Genomic DNA, 19754 nt, shown 5'->3' with positions numbered 1-19754 from the left:
AATTTACATTATAAATTAAAATGAATGTTTGAAACAACTTGGATGGCCAGTTGTGAGTTTAGCCAAAATTAATTATCTTCAGGAACCGTTAATTACATGCAAACACATCCATATCAAATGTCAGTAGACACAACTTTGTAAAGATTTATCTCTACTAAGCAGCAAGATTTATTTCGGCGTGGTTTCTCATCGCCAAACATGAGAAATTATCTAGCTTTACGATATAGACAGATTAATATTCCGCTCGCGAAACGCCATGATTCCGCTTTCGATGTTCATGTTGACACTATTAATATAATGAACATTTATACATTACAACTTCACGGAATAATTAAATTCTCCGATAGATCGAGGTATCGATCGAGGCGGGGAAGATATAGCAAGACGACAAGTATATCTCGAAACCTTTTAAAAGGCGAATTAACCTGGATGCGGCTTTGGGTTATCGCGCCATAATCGCGGGATTATTTTAGATAGAGTTAATCCGACGAGTTCAACAGCGATCACCTGAACAAGATCCAATGAGCGTCCCTGTGCGCCGATCGCGACAACTTGATCGTGTACTTGACTACACTTGAGATAAGAAATGGATCGGCCGATGAGAGAAAAAGGGACGGAGAGTCACGATTTCACGATTAATTCCAAGTTTCTATCGAGCTGTTTGCGAGGGAAACGTGGAAGCTGAGTTATGGATCGTAAAGCGAAGATCCATGGCGGTCGTTAAACACGCACTTGAATTTGTAATCTTTCGTGACTCGCAACCGTTACCGAATGCGACGTTAGACCGAATTGGATACAGCCTTGTCTATAAATGATAATCAAAGTCTCATTTCAGTTGCGATAACTTATAAAAATGATTCATTCAATATAGCTTATCGTTACGAATGGCATAACTTGAATATGAATGATAAAATCTCGAATATTTGTATACGAAATTGAGACGAAAATTAATACGATGTCTCTAATCGCATAATAAGATGATGTCTATGTAAATAAAATGTACATTTAGATAGCAATAGGTAGCAAAAATAGCAGGTACTTATACGGAAATAACTCGCATAATCTCCTATCAGTTCAGCGAAACTATTGGTTTTAAATACAAGTGTACATCGCTCAAGGTTTAATCGATTGAGTACTTCGATTTCAACTTCGAGATCGAAGTAGGATTTCAGCCTCGCATGTTTATGGCATAATATACGATAATTGTCCGAGATAAAATCGTCAATATATAATTACATATTATTACGTTCTCGTTATATGTACATGCATCTTTCGAATTATCAGCTGTTCCAACCTAACACTTCGCATCCTGTTTGCGAGAATATATTCCGTTTGTTTATAATTATGAATATTCAAATCTGTTTTCTAATTCATCAAGCGTTTCATAGCACACGAGATGGTTTCTCTTAAATGAAAAAAATTGTTACATTGCTAATTGTAAGAGTCAACTTGTAAAAAGGCTGCAATTAAAAAAAAAGCAGGAAGATTATATATTTTATAGCGTGAAAAAATTTTGATTTTTAACGTGACGCATCATGCACATTATTTTTTCATATTTTAAAGAAATGATATATAGTTATAACTTTTCGTCATTCGATGATATTTCATGATAATTATTTTGCAATCACATCTTAAATAATTATTACATTTTATTTGAACAATAGTCTCGCTATAAAATTAGCCAGAGAAATTATTGTTACTGGTATAATCATTCTGTTATTGACTCAATTTTATTACATATTACTATACCTTCCCAGCGCTTTGTATAGATATTATTTTTCGTCAAATGCGATTTCTCGAGAAGAGCAAGATTTAACAATCGGGCCGAAGAAAATTTATGGAAAGTAGCGCGAATAAACGACAAGTCGTTCAAACGTACGAATTTGACAATAATGCGCGATGTCATGTAGTCGCGGGATAATAAGCGAACATCCTCCGCCGAAGGCGGGGACGATAAAAAGCACTTGTACGTTGCCACTCTTTCGTTCGTTCGTGAGCAGACGAAGTCGCAATCGTCGCGCAACCGTCGTAAATCAAAGGTATTCCTCACGTATGACACGAGAAAAACAGCTGCTCGCGCGCTTACATGACGCGACCGTCCGAGGGCGTGAGCCGATATGCACGAGCACGCGTGTGTGCGCGTCTCTTCGGCGCGAACAATACGCGAGATAGCACAAGGCTCGCTAATTCCGGCCGATTGTGCTCTCTTCGTGGCTGTCGTTCAAGCAACGGCTAAAAAAAACAACCTGACCGTAGATCCGACCGTGGACAGCTGCCTCTTCTTCCCCTTCCCGCCCTTTTTTCCCTGCCTACCTACTTTGCTAGCGTTGAATTCTTCCTCATTGAGCTTGGCACTCATCGGTTGAGAATGAGGCGAAAATGAAATGTGTCTGAAGGAACGCCTTTTTTGTGTGTGACTGACGTAGAACCCACCTCCTGTATATCACTATCGGTATAGCTCACCCTCGTGAAAAGGCACCGATAGTATTCTCTCTTTCTTCCTCTCTTTCTCTCTCTCTTTCTCGTCGAGAGGGTTCTATTGGAACCAGATTCGCGTATGACGCAATACTTCTACCGTCAAGTTATGCTATCTAAATTCCACATTCTGATTAATGGCCATAATTCACTATTAAGCTTTGATAAATCTCGACAGACTTACATTGCTTGGTAGATCTTGTTATTTAATTTAATCGGTCGTATTTCTGTGATTCGATTATTTGCACATTTGAGTATATACTTTTTTTGGAAAAGATTCTAAATATTTTTTGTAGAGATTTATCTTTATACATTGAGACGCAAGAAACTATACTTTCTTGTTATAATTATTACTTGTCATATCATCATCTTTACTATTATATAATACCGCTACGTGAAGAAAATTGTATTTCTTCACGTAGCGGTTATATTGTAGCGTATTCGCTTTTAAATAACAGTAATATACTTCCGGAAAGTAAACGTGCAATTTTTCTCGGTTTTTCGAACGAGAAAACACCATTGTTGCTATAGATCGAGATTTTTCGGAGAATTTCGCGCTTATCCGAGAAGCACAATACCGATAGATCTCACGAAGAATTCCACGGAGGGCGAGGTAGAGAAACACACCCATGAATTCGCCGGGATACCACGTGTACGCGAGAGCACCCATGCGCGAATAATCCGCGTGAGCGACACACACGCGAATCGCGCACATCAGCATATAAGCCCACACATCGGCCGGAGCTTTCTCCGGTCAATATGGAGAACTGGGTATCCGGTATCTGTTGAATTCCCTCTTCTTCTGTCGCGAGTCTCGAGAAACTGAATCCGCGTATAATTTCGATGAATTTAATTTCTATGTAGCCTACATAATAAAGAAAGAAGTTAGATCCTAATTCATCAGATTTAACGTTAATATAAACGAAATTTAGTTGCTAAAAAATAATTTTGTCACGTATACAGAGAAGAGAGATTTTTTTTAATTGGGAGAAATTATCATTAATGTTGATTAAAAGTTTATAAAAATTTTGACTGTAAAAATATAATACGTTTGATTCAAAATTGCCTAGTCATTAATTTAACTGCTTTCATGATTTATGCAATGTTGAAGTAACAAATCAGATTATATTATTCAATCAGAAATCTAAAGCTCTATTCTTCTAGTAGTAGAACGTTATCTAATTTGCATTTGCATCAAAAATAAGATATCTTTCCATTTGGACTTCGATACTTGGAGTACAATTTGAAAAAAAGCATATCTCTATCTCGAATTAAATACATAGTGCGTTCACACACACACATTCATATAAACTTACATTCGAGTACGCGCATATATGATGTGTGAAGATTAGCTACTTAAAAACCATCTAGGACCGAGTCGTAGACCGAGCATACATCAGCGAAGAGATGTCTGGTTACACTCGCTGATCAATAAGAGAAAAAGACGACAAAGTGAAGGAGCGATGGATGATGAGAAAACGCATACATTTATGCCGCGCGAGTAGCCGCGGAGTCGCGTGCAAACACACGTGTACGTGCACGTGTCACTGCGCGCGTCTCTTATACTCGCGGTCCCGACTCTCTCCGTTCGACCTGCATCGTCTATTTCTCCCTCTCGCTCGCTCGCTCGCCCGTCTCTCTTTCCCTATCGTTCCTTCTCGCTCCTAGCTTTACTACGGTTTGAGCCCGAAGTGCTCGGTGTTCGAGACTGCCTCTCGCGACCCGCGGTAAGCAAAGCAAACGACCTTCCGTGGAATCTGGACAACCTGTCTGCCCGCCTGCAGCCGCTAAGACCAGGCCTGCACTTGTTCTGCACACGAGTCTGTGTCTCTCTCTCTCTCTCTTCCTCTCTTTCTTTCTCTTTCTCATTTCTCGTTTGTCCGTCTCGTTCCATCGCTTCGTCTCGTTCCTTCGAAGCGCTAACCGCATCGAGGGTGTTTTAACGCGACCCTTGGGCGATCATTAACCTTACAGAGACCGGGTTAAGATAATCATTTATGTGCGCCGAGTCGCGCCGCCGCTGCCCCGCCGATGTTCGAGCGATATCTGAGATTCTATGAATGAAGCCGTACCTTTCTCCTACATCTCGCTTATCCATGTCTGTAAAGTACGAAACTGTAAACCAGTTACCAACAGCACGGTTTTATTTTTTACCTTTTCTTCATATATCTTAAATCTTTCTATTTATTTATATCTTGGAAAAATGTAATCTGCAGATATTACATTTATAAAAGAATCAATTGAAAAGAAAAAGAAAAGATTGGAGATAAAGCTGTGGGAAAACTGATTGATATCACAATTATGATATATAATAAATGAATGAATTTTAATGAAGTTGTATTCCGCAAGATATTCGCGCTTATATCAGATATTTAAAACTATGACATAAATTATATCTTTTTTCCTTTGTGCATCAATGTGTGACAGCTACTTTTTAATTGTCATTATATTACATTTTATGGCACTCTCGTTGTGAATAAAATGAAATTCTTGCAGCGTAGAAGGCAACAGTAGGAAAAATTAAATTCACGTTTGCGTCAGACGTGGAATTTGTCTTGAAAAAAATTTCACGAGCTGCGATTAACATGACTTGTCGAAATTTAATATCGAAATCTTTCAGACACAGCCACGGCGGCGGCGGCAACCAACGCATCATCGTTTATTTTAAGATCGCCGGTGAATCACCCGGGCGTTTCCGAATTCGAATGACAAATGTTTATTGCCAAGCAAAAACGATTTTTGGACTCGGCTTTTTCTTTCCTCACCTCACCTCTTTTATTTTGTCCATCACGCGTATCTGTTTTCGTCGTTTCCGTTCGCATATGCGCTCAAAATTTACATCGCGAATTGATGCATCGATTTATCTTTACGATTTATATGCATGTGTAGGAGATGTTTGATAGTTTTATAACAACTGCATTTTCATTACGAATAAATTTCACATCGCTAATAGCTTCGTGGTGTAATTCGCCGACATAAATTCACGATAATCTTTTATCGAATGGTGTAAGTATAAGTAAATAATCCCTCATTTAAATTCTTCAGACGCGACGACATCGCTCAATATTCGATTACCCGTTTACTTGATGTTTTTCTCATTTCCATTTCCGTCTTTAATCCCCATAACCGTAAGTCCTGGTCGAGTGGAATGCCGGTGCAAATTTTCCTTAATCGCCGGCTTTCCCCTTTATGAGAAATGCGACCAGTGTATTTGAATATTCGAGCGTGCCGCTCTCGCTCGCAGATACAATTTTATTAATTACGATCGCCGGTTATGAAATACGCACGATCGCGTCAATTTCTCATTCATTCATTAACCGCCTTTATAATTGCGTCGGTAAGTGCTCGGCGGCTGTAAAGTATTCCACGCCAGGACGGACGTCGATAATTATCGCGGCAGATATCGATCGCCAGGACGCCGATGAAATATCGCGGCGCGCGAAAACGGTTTGCCGCGAAATTGTGGTAAATCGAGGGTAACGCGCCTGAGGTTCTCGTTAACAAATCGATCTCGAATGAGCCGATTATCGGCCAGCGCTCTCATTAACAGACTCCGGTTGGATGCAGTTTTCTCTTGTTGCCGTCGTCGTATTTTCCACGTCTTTTCGATTATCTCCAACTTGCGGAGGATCGGAATTCCCTCAGCTGATTGTGAGCGGTAATTCTGTCGATGGGATGGTAACGATCGTCACCGCTATACACATTGCGTATTCTGCTGAGATAGGTGTTATTACGCTTCATGGCAGCAAATCGATCGATGGATTATAACGTCCATTGATTTATATTAGTACGCTGCAATATTAATCAAGTCTGTCTCAGAGCTTCGAGTGCGTCTACGATTTGTAACTGGTGTCAGATTTTGACATGCATTACGCACATGATCGCCTTTCAGCGAAATGTACTTAAGATGTCAATGGAAGTAAATTATTGTGAGCTTCGAATCTATTAATCGTATGAACAGTCTCGTGTGATCAATAATTACATTACGTTGCACGCAAACTTGTCGCGACAATTGGACATTTTTTAGTCGGCGAAAGCCGCCGCAATTTAATTGCGAATAATATTGTACGTAATCGAAGTAATAAATCGTAACCATAGCTGTTATTAATTCAACGTTATTAAGCATCTATCGGTTGGTGAAAATGAAAAGAGTTCAAGCATGAGAAATTAGTGATACGATCTCTCGTTGCAGATATCCAGCGATCGAGAAAACTATATTAAATTTTTTCTTAAGCGTTCGCAAACAGGTTGATGATTTTAGTTCTAATGTTTATTCTTATGAATTATTTTGCTAAATTTTTCATTTCAAATAACAATTATACAATTCTAAAAAAACAGGTGCAAGCAGATTTCAAATATCTATTAAATTGGCAAAGTAGTTAATTATTATTATAATGATGCTGATAATTTACGTGTAAAATTAAAAAAATTTACAAGATTTATAATTACAAAGATAAAATTTATAATCGAATTAAAAAATCTTTTTACTTCCGAAAAATGTCTCTTATATCTTGAGATCTTTTCCAATAATAATAATTATGTATGTCTTATATAACAATAGTTATATATGCCTCATTATATAATATTATATTTCTGTCAAGCACCATAAATTCACAGTTCATTAAATTGCTCATATGAGTAACGCAGATTTAATAGTGAGCTTTTGCTTGCTATTAAAATAATATAAGAATATATGATTGATAATGATATAGAAAGAGAAAAAACGAGGGGCATTTGTAATCGTGAAATCGAGCGAGACCACGATACAGCCGTTTATATTGAACAAATTGCAATCAAGAGCAACACCCGTGTTACACTTCGCACTAATGAAACAGGAACAAAACGAGATCCGAATCCACATAGATAGATATATAGATAGATGTAAAGAGGATATACGATTTTTCGTTCGAGGGCAAATTCGTTCCGCCGAGGGTTCGTTGCCGTGAAATCACTTATTGGACGTCCGGACTTAGGCGGAGGCGCGTCTACCATCCTTCGAGAGTCGTATGTTCGTTGGTTGGGGCCCGCCGGGACCAACCCGGACCCGACCGACGCGTTGCAACATTATTGCCAAGCGTATATACTGCGTTAAAGGGTGTTATTACGCGTATCCGATGGCCGGCTCGCGGACTTGGGTCGCCGCGGAGCTTGTATACGTTTTCCACGAGCTTTTCGCGAACAAAAAGGTGCGCGGCTCTTAATCGCGTTCCTACATAGATAGCGCGAGCAAACCGGCCGCAATTATCCCTTCCGCACCGCACCGCGCCGATCGTGAATCGCGAAATCGCACGAATTAATGCATGCCTCACGACAAACGATCTGTGACTCTCCCCTTCCGCCGTCCCTCCGATCTAATCTCAGTCGCGTCCCACCGCTGAACGTGTTGTGCTGTAATTAATATAATACAATCAGTTAAGGCGGACGCGGCTCAAACCCGGGAGCTGCTCCTGTAATCTGGTCGATTTGTAAAACATATACCGTTGGATAACGTATTGCTTTCGTTTTTATTGCGATGCAGAATATATCTGGTTATGCAATTATCGCATTTATATTTGCGAAGAGATATGTGGAGAAAGCAAAATAATAAAAGATCGAAAGATTAATAACTCTTTTTAGATGCGATATCAATAAATGTAATTTTAAACGTATCGAATAGGCGAAATGAAGAAATCTATTTGTCAGTTATTGCATCATGTGTCGATTATCTAAATATACTCTGTTCATTTCGCATAAAAACTTAATCCTCACAGCTGTAAAATGTAAAATAATGCGCGATTATTTTCTTTGATATTTCGTGCTCCAAAGTAATTACGCGCGTTCAAAGATTCGAGCACGTTTCCCCCGTCGTTTTTCATCGTCTCTCGCTACAACTATCAATTTTTCTCCCTCTTTTTTTCGTCTCTTTACTTCGTTGTGTCCAAGCGTAACACGGTTGTCTCTCGCTGTTAGACATTTCGCGAGATAACACGAGTAATTACGCTCGATCGACCGACATGACCACCGACAATACTCTTTTAATGACTAATAATTTCAGGCGATGCCGATAATTATGAAACCGCGCTCTCGCTCGATTCGATTTCCTCCCTCTCTCCTCTTCTCTCCCCCTTTTCGCGATTACCTCCTCTCGCAATCGCGTTGTAGGCGCGCCCGAGCCGACGACGGGAGAGGCACGCAAAGCATCGAAATTCTCGCGGAACTCGCTAATTAACGACCGAGCGACGAGACGCGTTGCTCAGGCGCGCTAATTGCTTACTTTTCTCGGTTTGTTATCGTCGCGAGATATCGTCGCGCTGCGACACAGGGCGTGACTGGATAAAAGAAAGAGTCGCGGCGATTTGATCGGGAAAGGATAGACCGCTTCGTTAAACCGTATCTGTTTTAACTTACGCCAATCGTTCGAGGAACATCGCCACGTGTTTTTTTTTTTTCACGCTTGTTTCTGCGGCATGTGAATAGTGTTAGGAACATAATTAGTGAGATGCTCGCACAAAATTATAACTTATCGATTAATATATGCGATATGTATTAAAGTCACGATGTATATTAAAATCTTAATTGTATCTTTTATTCCAATCAATCTGATTTAACAAAAATCAACGCGATCACGTGCACGGCAGCCAAACGTTTCTATTGCCATTGCTAGAAGGGGATACAGTCTCGCGAGCAGTAGAGTCAGACAGAGAGGCAGATGTCTGCCGGCAGGCACCATCGTAATTCGATAAATGTACAGATCGGCGATTTTGCGCCGGTTTTCTGGATAACCGCTCGCATAAAAGCCTAACGCTCCTCGATCACGTGGCATAATGGCGATTGCCCGGAGGAGGGAGAGTTCATTGGAGAACGAACGAGCGGAATCGCTAGGTTGGCGAAACGAAGAGACGACGGGACGATGGAAATGGCGAGAGCGCGACAGAAGCGGAGCGAGAAGGAGAGAAAAAACGGTCGGGAGAAGCGCGAAGAGAGCGCGAAGAAGAGCGAGAAGCAAAAGGGGAGAAAGGGAGAGGAGCGTCTGCCGTAAAGGGGGAACGACGGGGGGAGAGAAGCGAGAAAGGGCGACGAGAGAGAGAGAGAAAGAGGATCGGAGGGGGTGGAGGACGAAAGGAGGTACCAAGTACAGACGAAGGACAGCGGTGGGAATTAAAAGGAGAGACGAACGACGATGTGGAGGTCCGGCGCTTTTCTTCGTAGAGGACTGGACCGCGTCGCTGTTGCTGCTGCTGCTGCTGCGGCGGCGGCGGCAGCGGCCATCTTGCCCTTCGACGTCCTCTTTCCTGCCCTCCTCCCGTCATTCCTTCCTCTCCGCCTCGTCTCTGTCTCGCGCATCCGTCCAGATATGCGTGCAACGGCGTAGCGCTCGCTTCTCTCTCTCCTCGCGCCCCTTATATCGGTCTACCTTATATCTTACTTCCTCACCTATACGCTCGTACCCTCCCCGAGCTCGTTTATCGCGAGCACAGCGACTACGAGTCCGCTCGTTGCGCCGGATGACGCGGCGACGCGCCACGCGGCGCGACCACGCACAATGCTCGATCGGATTATCCTGGGGGCCGGGCTTCTCTTTTAAGATCGTTCTACAATGGGCACAGAACGCACGTCACTTCGCTCCAGAACGTGCTGCATTCTCAGAAGTTTCTTACATTTCACGATCTGTAGCTTACGTTCTGCGCCTATTGTAGAATTTTGTAAAAAGCCTTCAGTACTAAATTACTAGCGTTTCTTGCAATGTGGACTGAGGCAGACGGGCAATACTATTGCCATTTAACGAAAGAATTGACGTTAAATTAAATTAGTAAAAGCGTCCATCCTACAATTGCGAGTATCTATTTTCAAAAATAAATACAATGCTATTACTATGTATTTGTATGTGTATTTGGAATTTGTTTCCAGAAAAGAAGAATCACGCGCGATAAAATATTTTTTCACGAAATGTCAAAATTGTACAGGTGTATGATGGTTATATACCGATAATTTCTAGATTTTGTGCACATTTTCGTTATCTTAGGAATATAATGCATATTAATCTGCGGAAGCTTGCGGTCGGCACTTTGAAATCTGAATTACGTTTCTTGATTGTACGAGGAAAAAGAGTTTTGCGGTCTATTACACGGATACGAGAATTTCATATAAAAATAAAAAGGTGATGTCATGCTATTTGTCAGAAAAAAATATGTTCACGAATTAATCATATTATAATCATATTATAAGTTATATGTATATAAAAAATATTTACCAATATTATATAAACTTCACTGTAAATGATTAACAAAAACAAACTTATCTATTATCGTTGCTGTCATAATTTCTGACGTTACATGTCCACAGTGTCATTTTAACGTACTGCATTAGAATTAAAGCACGCATACATTTTAGCATACAAAAGACTATTCAATCGGCAAATGCCAAACAGATCGTTTCATATTCTCTTTGTTGCGGGACGAGTTGAAAGCGATCGCACGGCGCGAAGAAATAATCGACAGCACCTAATTCCATTCATACCGGCTTGCGCTCACGTTCGTATTCAACCGGTCGCGATCCTTGAATGAAGTAGCGTCGTCAAACTAGTGGAAACAAGTCGCTATCACGCGGACGCGTCTCTTTAGCGGCCTCGTCGCGATTCATCCGATTCCGCCGCGCGTTCTAACTGTGTTCGCCAATTCATTCAACGTATGAAGCGCCCTGGTAATTTACGAGCGCTCTGTATGGAAATGCACAGTTTATTGATACGGTACACGCATCACGCATGCGTAAACGTAATATGCCGATCCTGCGAATCACGAGTGATACGCTTGAATATGTGCATCATCAGTGTTAGACTTGTTTAATTGTATCATTTCATTTTAATTCCTTCCAGTTTTTGATATATCGAAGAGAGTATTTTATTTACATATTGACGGTATATCATCTGTGGGAAGAAAATTATCTTTAAATTTTCCAACATTAAAAAGAAAGCATTCATTAATTTTCAAATTTTTTTAATATTACATGTAAATTTGTATATATATAATGTTTGAGACATTAACCGAAAGCGGGGTAGCTGTATATTATCAAAGTATCGCAAGCATTCCTGGCCGGCGGGCATGTATCGAACGGATTTTCTTGCGTGTGTCTTATGCGCACTGCCGTTTCATGCGTGCGTGCACGTACGTGTCCTTATTTTGGCTTTTTGCCCCAGGGCATCGCGCAGGATACGATCGACGAGGGAGGACTAATTGGATTTTTTTCACGGGCTGAGGACGCGCGTTTAAAGGACTCATAGAGTAGCAAAGGCTCTCTTTCTCTCTTTTTTGCCGGAAGTCTTTTTACGTGACTACGTCCCGATCTCGAGAGGAGAATTCAAAATTGCGGGAGCAAGTACGCGATTTGTTGCAATGAGAGCGCAGCTTATTTTCGCGTTCCAACGATCTGCATATCGATCATTGAACGATGCACCTGAAATAACAGACATTTGCCGGACGAAAGAGAACGAGAAGCCACAGAGAGGAAAAGCGAAATAGTATTCTCGTTGCGCAGGCAGTTTTATCGAGCGGAAGCGCAAAGTAAAAATTCGCATCCGGAGCTGTAATGGTTCGCGACAAAGTCCTCGTTATATTTGCTGTCGAAATAAAAATCTGCGTGAATCCGGATTGGTTTCCGCGTTAATCGCGCGGTAATGAAAATTAAAACCTAGCGCGAGCGGCAACGAGCAGAAATAACCGCTTTGGTAATAACGATTCCCATTAAATCGGATATTAAGTCGATCGATTTTCTCGCGCACTGACAAAGGAGCGTCAGTCCGTTCAATAAACGTGCTCAATTTGCATTCATAAGCGCGGGGCGTAATCGATGCGAAGGCCATCGTCGGGACGGAAGCGGTGGGGAGGAAGCGTTTCTCTCGATCCCGATCCGATTCGCGGGAGCAAGAGCCGAGAGATCGATCTGTCAGACGACCGGCTATCGACGATTGGTTTCACTTCTCGACCGCAGCCGTATGTAACGCTTACTAATGCGCGTACGTGCGTAAATGCAAATTCGCGTACCGCACGAAGATAGAGAGACGGAAAAGATAGGAGGGCGGAGGAAAAAAAAGGAGATATCGTTCGCCGCGAGGAGATATGTTAACGCAGGCGGGCGATACGCACGGCAGACCTCATGTTTATGCGCACGTGTACATACACGATCTATACTATTGCACCATATCATAATCACTCACGAACGCAAACGAACAAATTTGTCTTTACGTCAGCCGACGTCCATTTGTGTGAGTGATTACACATACATACGTACATTGGCGCGCCTCCGCGATTGTATACGCGATACATATTGTTTTGTACTTTATATCGATGCGAATTAAGATCGGTGAGAAGAAAAACGAGCGAAATTAACGCGGAAATTTTTAATCTCGGATTTTAGTCGCGATTTTGCGAGATCGCCGAGAGATAGACTCAAATTAATTTTAGAATAATTGGCGTGCAAATCATTCTCGTTAGTGAATATATTAATCAAATATTCTTTTTTTTATCGATTGCAACGTATAATTATGCAAAATTACATAGAATTGTACAAATAAAAATGCAAATTAGAGACGTATAGTATACTCTGAATAAATATTTATAATAAATTATTTTCTGATACTTCATTTCTTTCTCATGAAGGCAACAATTCATCTGATTGAATAGAATATTAATCGCTTTATAATAGTGTAATACACATATAATACATAAATCACAAAGATATCATAACGCGATAATTTTTTATGATAATAATTTTAAATAAAAAATTTGGAAAATCACAGAAATATTCTATGACCGATCGCTTATGATATAATCGTCAGACATAATGATATGCAACGACGGCACAAAATAAGATCGATCTCAATTTATTAAATATATAAGTAAAAAATTTTCCTTTTCGACATATCTATATAGAACAACGTGGAAGCCACTATAAAGTCGCTTCGTGGAACGGGATACGGGATGTACAAGAAATGAACGAGAGATATACGGAGGGATAGACGGAAGGGACGAGGGACGACATGGCTTATGTTTCCACGAACGAAACGGTTTTTACGTCGGTGCACCGTCATTACGGCAATTTGGCGCGCATACAAAACATTAGCCTCCGGTAATCCAAAAATTCGCAGGATACAGCGGCGCTTTCGCGATGAAGGAGGAGAGGGATGCGATTCCATTTCGAGTGTACACTTAAGAGATATAATTCGCGAGCGTGTTTAGCATACGAGATACATTTACATGCCCGTTTACATCGGTTGATCTTTAATCGTTGTCGATAATACGTAAGCGATATATTCGAGAGCGATATTTCATATTTTACACTTCGCACGCGTGTAATATCGTTACTTTATTATAACATATTATAAATGGCATTTATGCGTCAATTAAAATATAACAAACAACTTTATTACATTCATTAATGTTACGTTATGCGGTTTCTTTTCTTCCTGCGTGTGCAGTAACCGTATAATTTTCCAACATTATGCATAGAGAATCATATCAACGTTAATTGATAATCATTTGATGTAGACGTTCCGCGCTTAATGCGATTTACATAATGCAGCGTCTTCGCGTTCGCGGTGCCGTCAGCGAGAGTGAGCTCGCGCTTCTTGAGAAGCGTGAGGAAAGCGGAGCTGAAAAATTCCGTAGCCGTGGCACGCGGGCGTTCTCGAAACCGATCTCACCACTCGCCCGCAGGTATACATGGATATATCGTGCTTCCACGCCGGCGTTAATAGGCCACCGGTAACTTACACCGCTATACGACGGTCGGACGCACTGTATTTGGTGGGATACAAACCCGGAGAAAAGAGATAAAGAGGGAAAGAGAGAAAGAGAGAGAGAACATCGGGGTTATAAACGTAGAAACGCCCCGTAGGGAGATCTGTCAAATAAATAATCCACGAAAAGCGCGGCGCGTATGCGTGTGCGGCGGTATGTATGACGTCACATCCTCGAAAACACTATTATTATACCTCCAACCACCTCCGCCGGCGTATTAACATAGATTACGCCGCCGCGGCCCTCGAGCGGTGCTCGGTCCTCGCCATTAGGCGATTGTGCGGCTATTGTGGTTACCGCGGCGCGGCGGCGTACTCGCGCACGTGGGACAAGGATTATATTTGCGCGAGCGCGTCCCATTGACGAGGAAAACACGGTGATCAGCGACGTGTGAAGCCGTCGTTGCGCGAACATTATAATTTCGCGGGGCGAAAAACCCCCCGTCGACGCCGATCGCGAGAGTCGGAATGCCTCGAGACACGACTATCGGCGCGCTTTCCGCAACGCGTGGGAGTGGACATCGTAAATTTTCCGCGCAAATTACTGAATCGCGAAAAGTACAACGCTTATAGATATTTCGTATCGCGCGATGTTCCTCCAACGTTTTTAATATACGCAAACACGATGTGTGTGGGTCGCTGATAACATCGCGGCTAACGCGGTGATCGGAAGAAGGAGACGGTGATCGATCGGCGCGATGGACCTGCGTGTCGTGCGTTATTTATAAAATGGCAGAGAAGCCGTCGTACGATTAATTCTTGGGCGAGCATATCTCGGAGCGTTTGGCTAAGTGAAAAAAATGACGCAATGTGTACAAGCATATTAAGAAGTATATTCGATCATATTGGGGATTAGGCCAAAGAAAGTGAGAAATAAATTATAAATTATATACGAAAAGCATGCGCGCGGGCATACAATTTTTCTTCTTTCTCATTACAGCATTTCTTTTTCTTTTTACACACACAAATAAATAAATTCAAATATAATTGCAATTTCAAATATAATTCTACGTCAATCTAGAACAATAAAAATATTTTTTTACGGTTAATTTTTTTATTAAAAATATTTTTTATTGTTTATATTTTTATGACGCAACAATTTATATTTATAAATGTATAAATATTTTTATAATACGCAATTTTTCAAATGTATCAAGTACCAAAGAGATGAGCGCGTGGTTCGGGATCAAATTCACTCGACCGATTTGGAACTTGTCGTCGAAAGTGAGATCTGTTTTCCTCATGCTACTTTTAAGCTATTTATTCCACGGCTTAACTCGTTTGCGATTGCTCACCCGACGGCGAAATTCAAGACAGATTTACAATTTAAGATGGATCAATTCGTATGCCCCGATGAATAATCTCAGGGAAGAAACTTGAATTAAGAGGACGAACCAGTGTCGAGGATAAGTAGATATATTTTTTTTATTTCGTGTATTGACAATTATAAAACGAATATATAGATTGCAATTATTGATTTACATGCTCATTCATGACGACATAATTGTTTCTCCTTTTTAAATATAGTTTTTTATTTTGAAAATCAATATTTTTTTTATTTTGTATTTATACATATATTCCTTTATAATATAATCTAAAGCTAAAATAAAAATCATATATCTGTTTTACTTTACATATTTATAAATTATATTTCATGAAAAAGTAGAGAGAGAGAGAGAGAGAGAGAGACAGTGAAGAACTACAATCTTGTTCAAATTAAATACATAAAAGGAGAGTGGAATTCGCGAGAAACTCATTTTCTTGCTTCCTTCTTGAGACCATGGATGAATGGAAAGAGAGTGCTCTTGGTATTCCTTTTCTCTCTCTTCATTCCTACGGCTATGGACGACCCACGGAAAGAGAATGAGAGAACACGAAGGGGCTCTTTTTTGCGAGCGCGCTGCGTTCTGATCATGGAGGACTAGACAAAAGAGAATAGAGGAGGAGAGGAACCTCTAAAGGTTCTTTTCTTTCCTCCCTTCCTCGATTCGATTGCGACGAACAAAAGAATTCTACTCGGAATATTTTCCTTGTTGCACTGGAAATTGTTTATTAATTATTTATTACGTTTGTGTTTGAGACAAATGAGATATTTTTACATTCTTGAGAATAATTGAATGAGCTGAAAGATATAGCATGGAAGATATATTTTGACGTTTCAAAAAGCAATAAAATAAAATTAACAGAAAAATTCTTCGTAAAATATCACGTCTCACATTAAATCATTTTGCATCTTCATTGATAATAATGAAAGAAAATCATATTCGACGTCGAAAACGCGAGTGTGTGAATCATGCGGTGAGATCTCTTCAAGGTCTCTCTTTTCTTTCTCTCTTTACTACGTCTCGATCGTCGTCGAAACGCACAGTGACGCGTTTGAAGGTGCGAAGTGAAAGGGAACTTGAATTTTCGAAGATCGCTAAGAAGAGACACCTCTTAGCAGTCGCCGCTTCTCGAGAATGAGTCGGCTGATTCTTTTTCAATCTGTGTACCAACCGTGTTTTGACGAAAAATGGAAAGGCGAAGAAAAAACAGGAGTGGCCGCGCGAGAAAGAATCTCATTCGAGCGGAATTCGGCAGGAGAGCGTACATGATAACACGCTTCGTAATAACGAGGTGAGCGCGAAAAATAAGCGTTCGCGAGAAGTGGTGCGATTTTCTTCCCTCTCTCCCTCCCTCTGTCTCTCTTTTTTTTGCCACACGTCCAAGGTCTCCGCGCGTGCATATCTCGCGTCGATTAATTGCGGCTGATTTTTATTTATTGCAAAATCGCGCGCAAAGTGGCGCGCGCCGCGGTGTGCGCAGTTAATGGTTATTGGCTCGCGATATTCCACGCATGCGGCGGATTGTCGGCGAACGGAACGCGCGGTAATTCGCGCGTTCGCGCGTATCGCACATAAGCGCGCATGAGATATATCGCATAGAGCCTCTCCCGCGTCATAATAATAAATTCTACATAGCAACGTGACTTATCCCGCACCGTTCGCGGCCAAGTGCGCGCAATAATTGTTAATTGTCAGCACTGATACACGCGCCAGATAATACTCCGCTCCTCTGGCGCTATATACGTATATACTATCGTTCCCTAGATTCTTTTTTGCAGCATCGACGCTACCGTCCGCGTAAATAACCGAGATCATTGCCTAATGAGGAGAACGAGATTTCAACAAAAAGAGATATTATCCGTCGTATTATCGAGAATTGACCGATATTTCGTGATCTTCGATACGTGGACATCACTATCTTGCTAAATCGTTTATAATTAATTAATGCTTCTGGGAGAAACTCGATCAGTGCGATCGTTGCCCAACATCGAATAGATGTTTATCCAATCTCGATTGATTTAATTTGATCACATAGTTATTTTCGATTTTAAATTGAACGAATATCTGTAAGTATCCAATCTGCGACGAATGTTTAGTTTCTTTAGAATAAAGAATTACGTAAAAATAATTTACGTCACTCGTAAAAGTTCGGAATTATTATTTTCGTTTCGATCGCAGTGTCATAAATACGCGCGCTAACGAACCACTGAATCTCTAAATTCGTTTGAGGAGGACTTTAACAAGCTTCGCAGCTGACATTTAGCTTATCCCTCCCTCCCATTTTTTCCTTCTGACCTTTGCCGCGTCTCTTTTCGAAGAGAAGTCCTCTCATTTTAATATATTATCACTTTGAATGGGCAATCTTGACAAGGAAAGTAGTGTTTATGTCCGGTTTGCGATCATGTCTTCAAGTGTCTTTTGATATCAACGCGAACATAATTTAATTAATTATTTTTGCCTATATTTACAACGCATCTAGCGACACGATATTAAACATAGGGGCTGCAACATACAGTTACTCATTTTTAGTCTCGTCCACAAATGCACACGGCGAGCCATTGTATGTAGCAATATCTTTGACATACTTCATGCACATATGGAGATACGTGTTAATGAAAAACACTAACGTCTATGTTGCCATCGACTGCTTTTCGTGTCCGCGTTGCGGTCGCATCCGTTGTGCAGATAGACAAACCGCAAGACGCATTGTGAGTCAATAATCGGGGAGAGGATGAATTACAACCTGTCGCGCGTCTCTCGAATATACCATCAGATGACTGTTATACAGTCAGGATGGTCTTAATTATTTGAAATATGCCTACGTAAAATTTACGATATAAACATCTAATACATACGAGCGATGGCGTTGCAATTATTAAATTTTTGAACACTAATAAAGATACATACGCGATATAAGACGAAAATGATTTTTTTCGCATTAAATATTGTCACATACATGCGATTCTACTTTTCATTAGGCAAGAACATTTCAATTTTGAATTATTCCTTAATTCAATTAATAGCTTGAGATAGGTGTTAGCATCGTACGAATAAATGTCTAGTGATTTCACAGAATCTCTCTAGAAATATACTTTTCGATTTTCATAAAAGCAGCCATATCGAATAAAGATATGATTGCTTGAATTTACAAGAAAGGAATTATTTGTGCATGATAGAGATTGCAAATTGGCAAGTGGAAAGGAGGAAAAATTAAAGAAACTCACCCGACACGAAGTGAAGCTGTGGCAGCGGCGGCGGCGGCAGTGAGTGTCAGTTGTTGCGCGGCCGCAGCCGCACCGGCGACGGCCGGATCGGCGGCGACGAGCTCCGAAAGCACGAGCACCGTCGTCGTGGGGGTCGCGCCATTCGATACGGATGTGCTCACGGTGTGCCGTACCGTCGGCGGTAGACTGTCCTCGTGTTGCAGTTGCAGCTGCGGATAGTGCAATTGCAGAGCTGTCGCGGCAGCGGCTGTGGCCGAGACGGCGGATCTCGGGGTGACGCAGGCCGACGGCGGAGACGGCGACGGAGGCGATGGTCGCGGCGGCGGATACTTGACCACCTGCACCTCGTGCTCGTTCTCGTAAATGATTTCTTTGTCGTGGGTGTACATGACCGTCTTTTGGCCGTCGTTGTAGATCAGACCGGCGGCTGTCTCGGTGACGGGAGTCACCCGGCCATCCGAGTCGTCCGTCGCCGCGTTCCGCTGCTGCACGTCGTCCGAATCGTTACCCTGAATGTGCTGCTGCTGCTGTTGCTGCTGATGATGATGGTGGTGGTGATGGTGGTAGTGACCATGATGGTGATGGTGATACTTGGGATGGAGAGTGTGCACAGCCGATGGTTCGTGTAGATCGAGCACATTCACTGGCTGCATGGTCGTCAGCAAGACCTGCTGCTCGCTCTCGTTTTGATTTGGGTTGCTCAGAGAGGAGGACGCCGGCGAGACTGGCGCCTCCTGCACCTGTAATATTAGGTAGTTAGGGTCATTGTCACAGAGTACATTGCACGGTTCTAAAATTATTATTATCGGACGGAGAATTTAATGAATTGATCATGAATGTTGATTAATGTAAATGATCTTTTCTAGCTTGATTTCGCTGTCATATTAGATATATTTATCAACGATATTTTTTTATTATATTGAATTAATATGAAAGAAAAAATAATGTAACACAATGCGA

The 19754-nt window shown here is 41.3% G+C and overlaps 1 protein-coding gene and 1 long non-coding RNA gene across 9 annotated transcripts in view; one reads left to right on the top strand and one right to left on the bottom strand.

The window, feature by feature from the left end:
- Positions 1–19754, top strand: part of LOC145977041 (uncharacterized) — a 112580-nt gene that overhangs the window by 29136 nt on the left and 63690 nt on the right. Inside the window, exon 3 of one of the 4 annotated variants that reach the window (XR_014440393.1) lies at positions 15403–15736. The exons of 2 other annotated variants lie outside the window; for them this stretch is intronic. This is a non-coding gene — a long non-coding RNA (uncharacterized LOC145977041). Of the gene's footprint in view, positions 1–13379; positions 13849–15402; positions 15737–19754 lie in introns of those variants that run through there. One more of the 4 variants, XR_014440390.1, reaches the window with a different exon arrangement.
- Positions 1–19754, bottom strand: part of Grh (grainy head) — a 103966-nt gene that overhangs the window by 72983 nt on the left and 11229 nt on the right. For all 5 annotated transcript variants that reach the window (XM_083108664.1, XM_083108663.1, XM_083108662.1 and 2 more), the window contains one exon: positions 18795–19534. In XM_083108664.1, the coding sequence (XP_082964790.1) occupies positions 18795–19534 (740 nt within the window). The remainder of the gene's footprint in view (positions 1–18794; positions 19535–19754) is intronic.

The sequence above is a fragment of the Camponotus vicinus genome, unplaced genomic scaffold (genome assembly GCF_025532165.1).
Source record: "Camponotus vicinus isolate PSW18456_S1 unplaced genomic scaffold, iyCamVici1.0 SCAF_9, whole genome shotgun sequence".
NCBI lineage: Eukaryota > Metazoa > Arthropoda > Insecta > Hymenoptera > Formicidae > Camponotus > Camponotus vicinus.
Note: the sequence above shows the minus strand (reverse complement) of the source record. Positions and strands in the feature narration are given on the sequence as shown.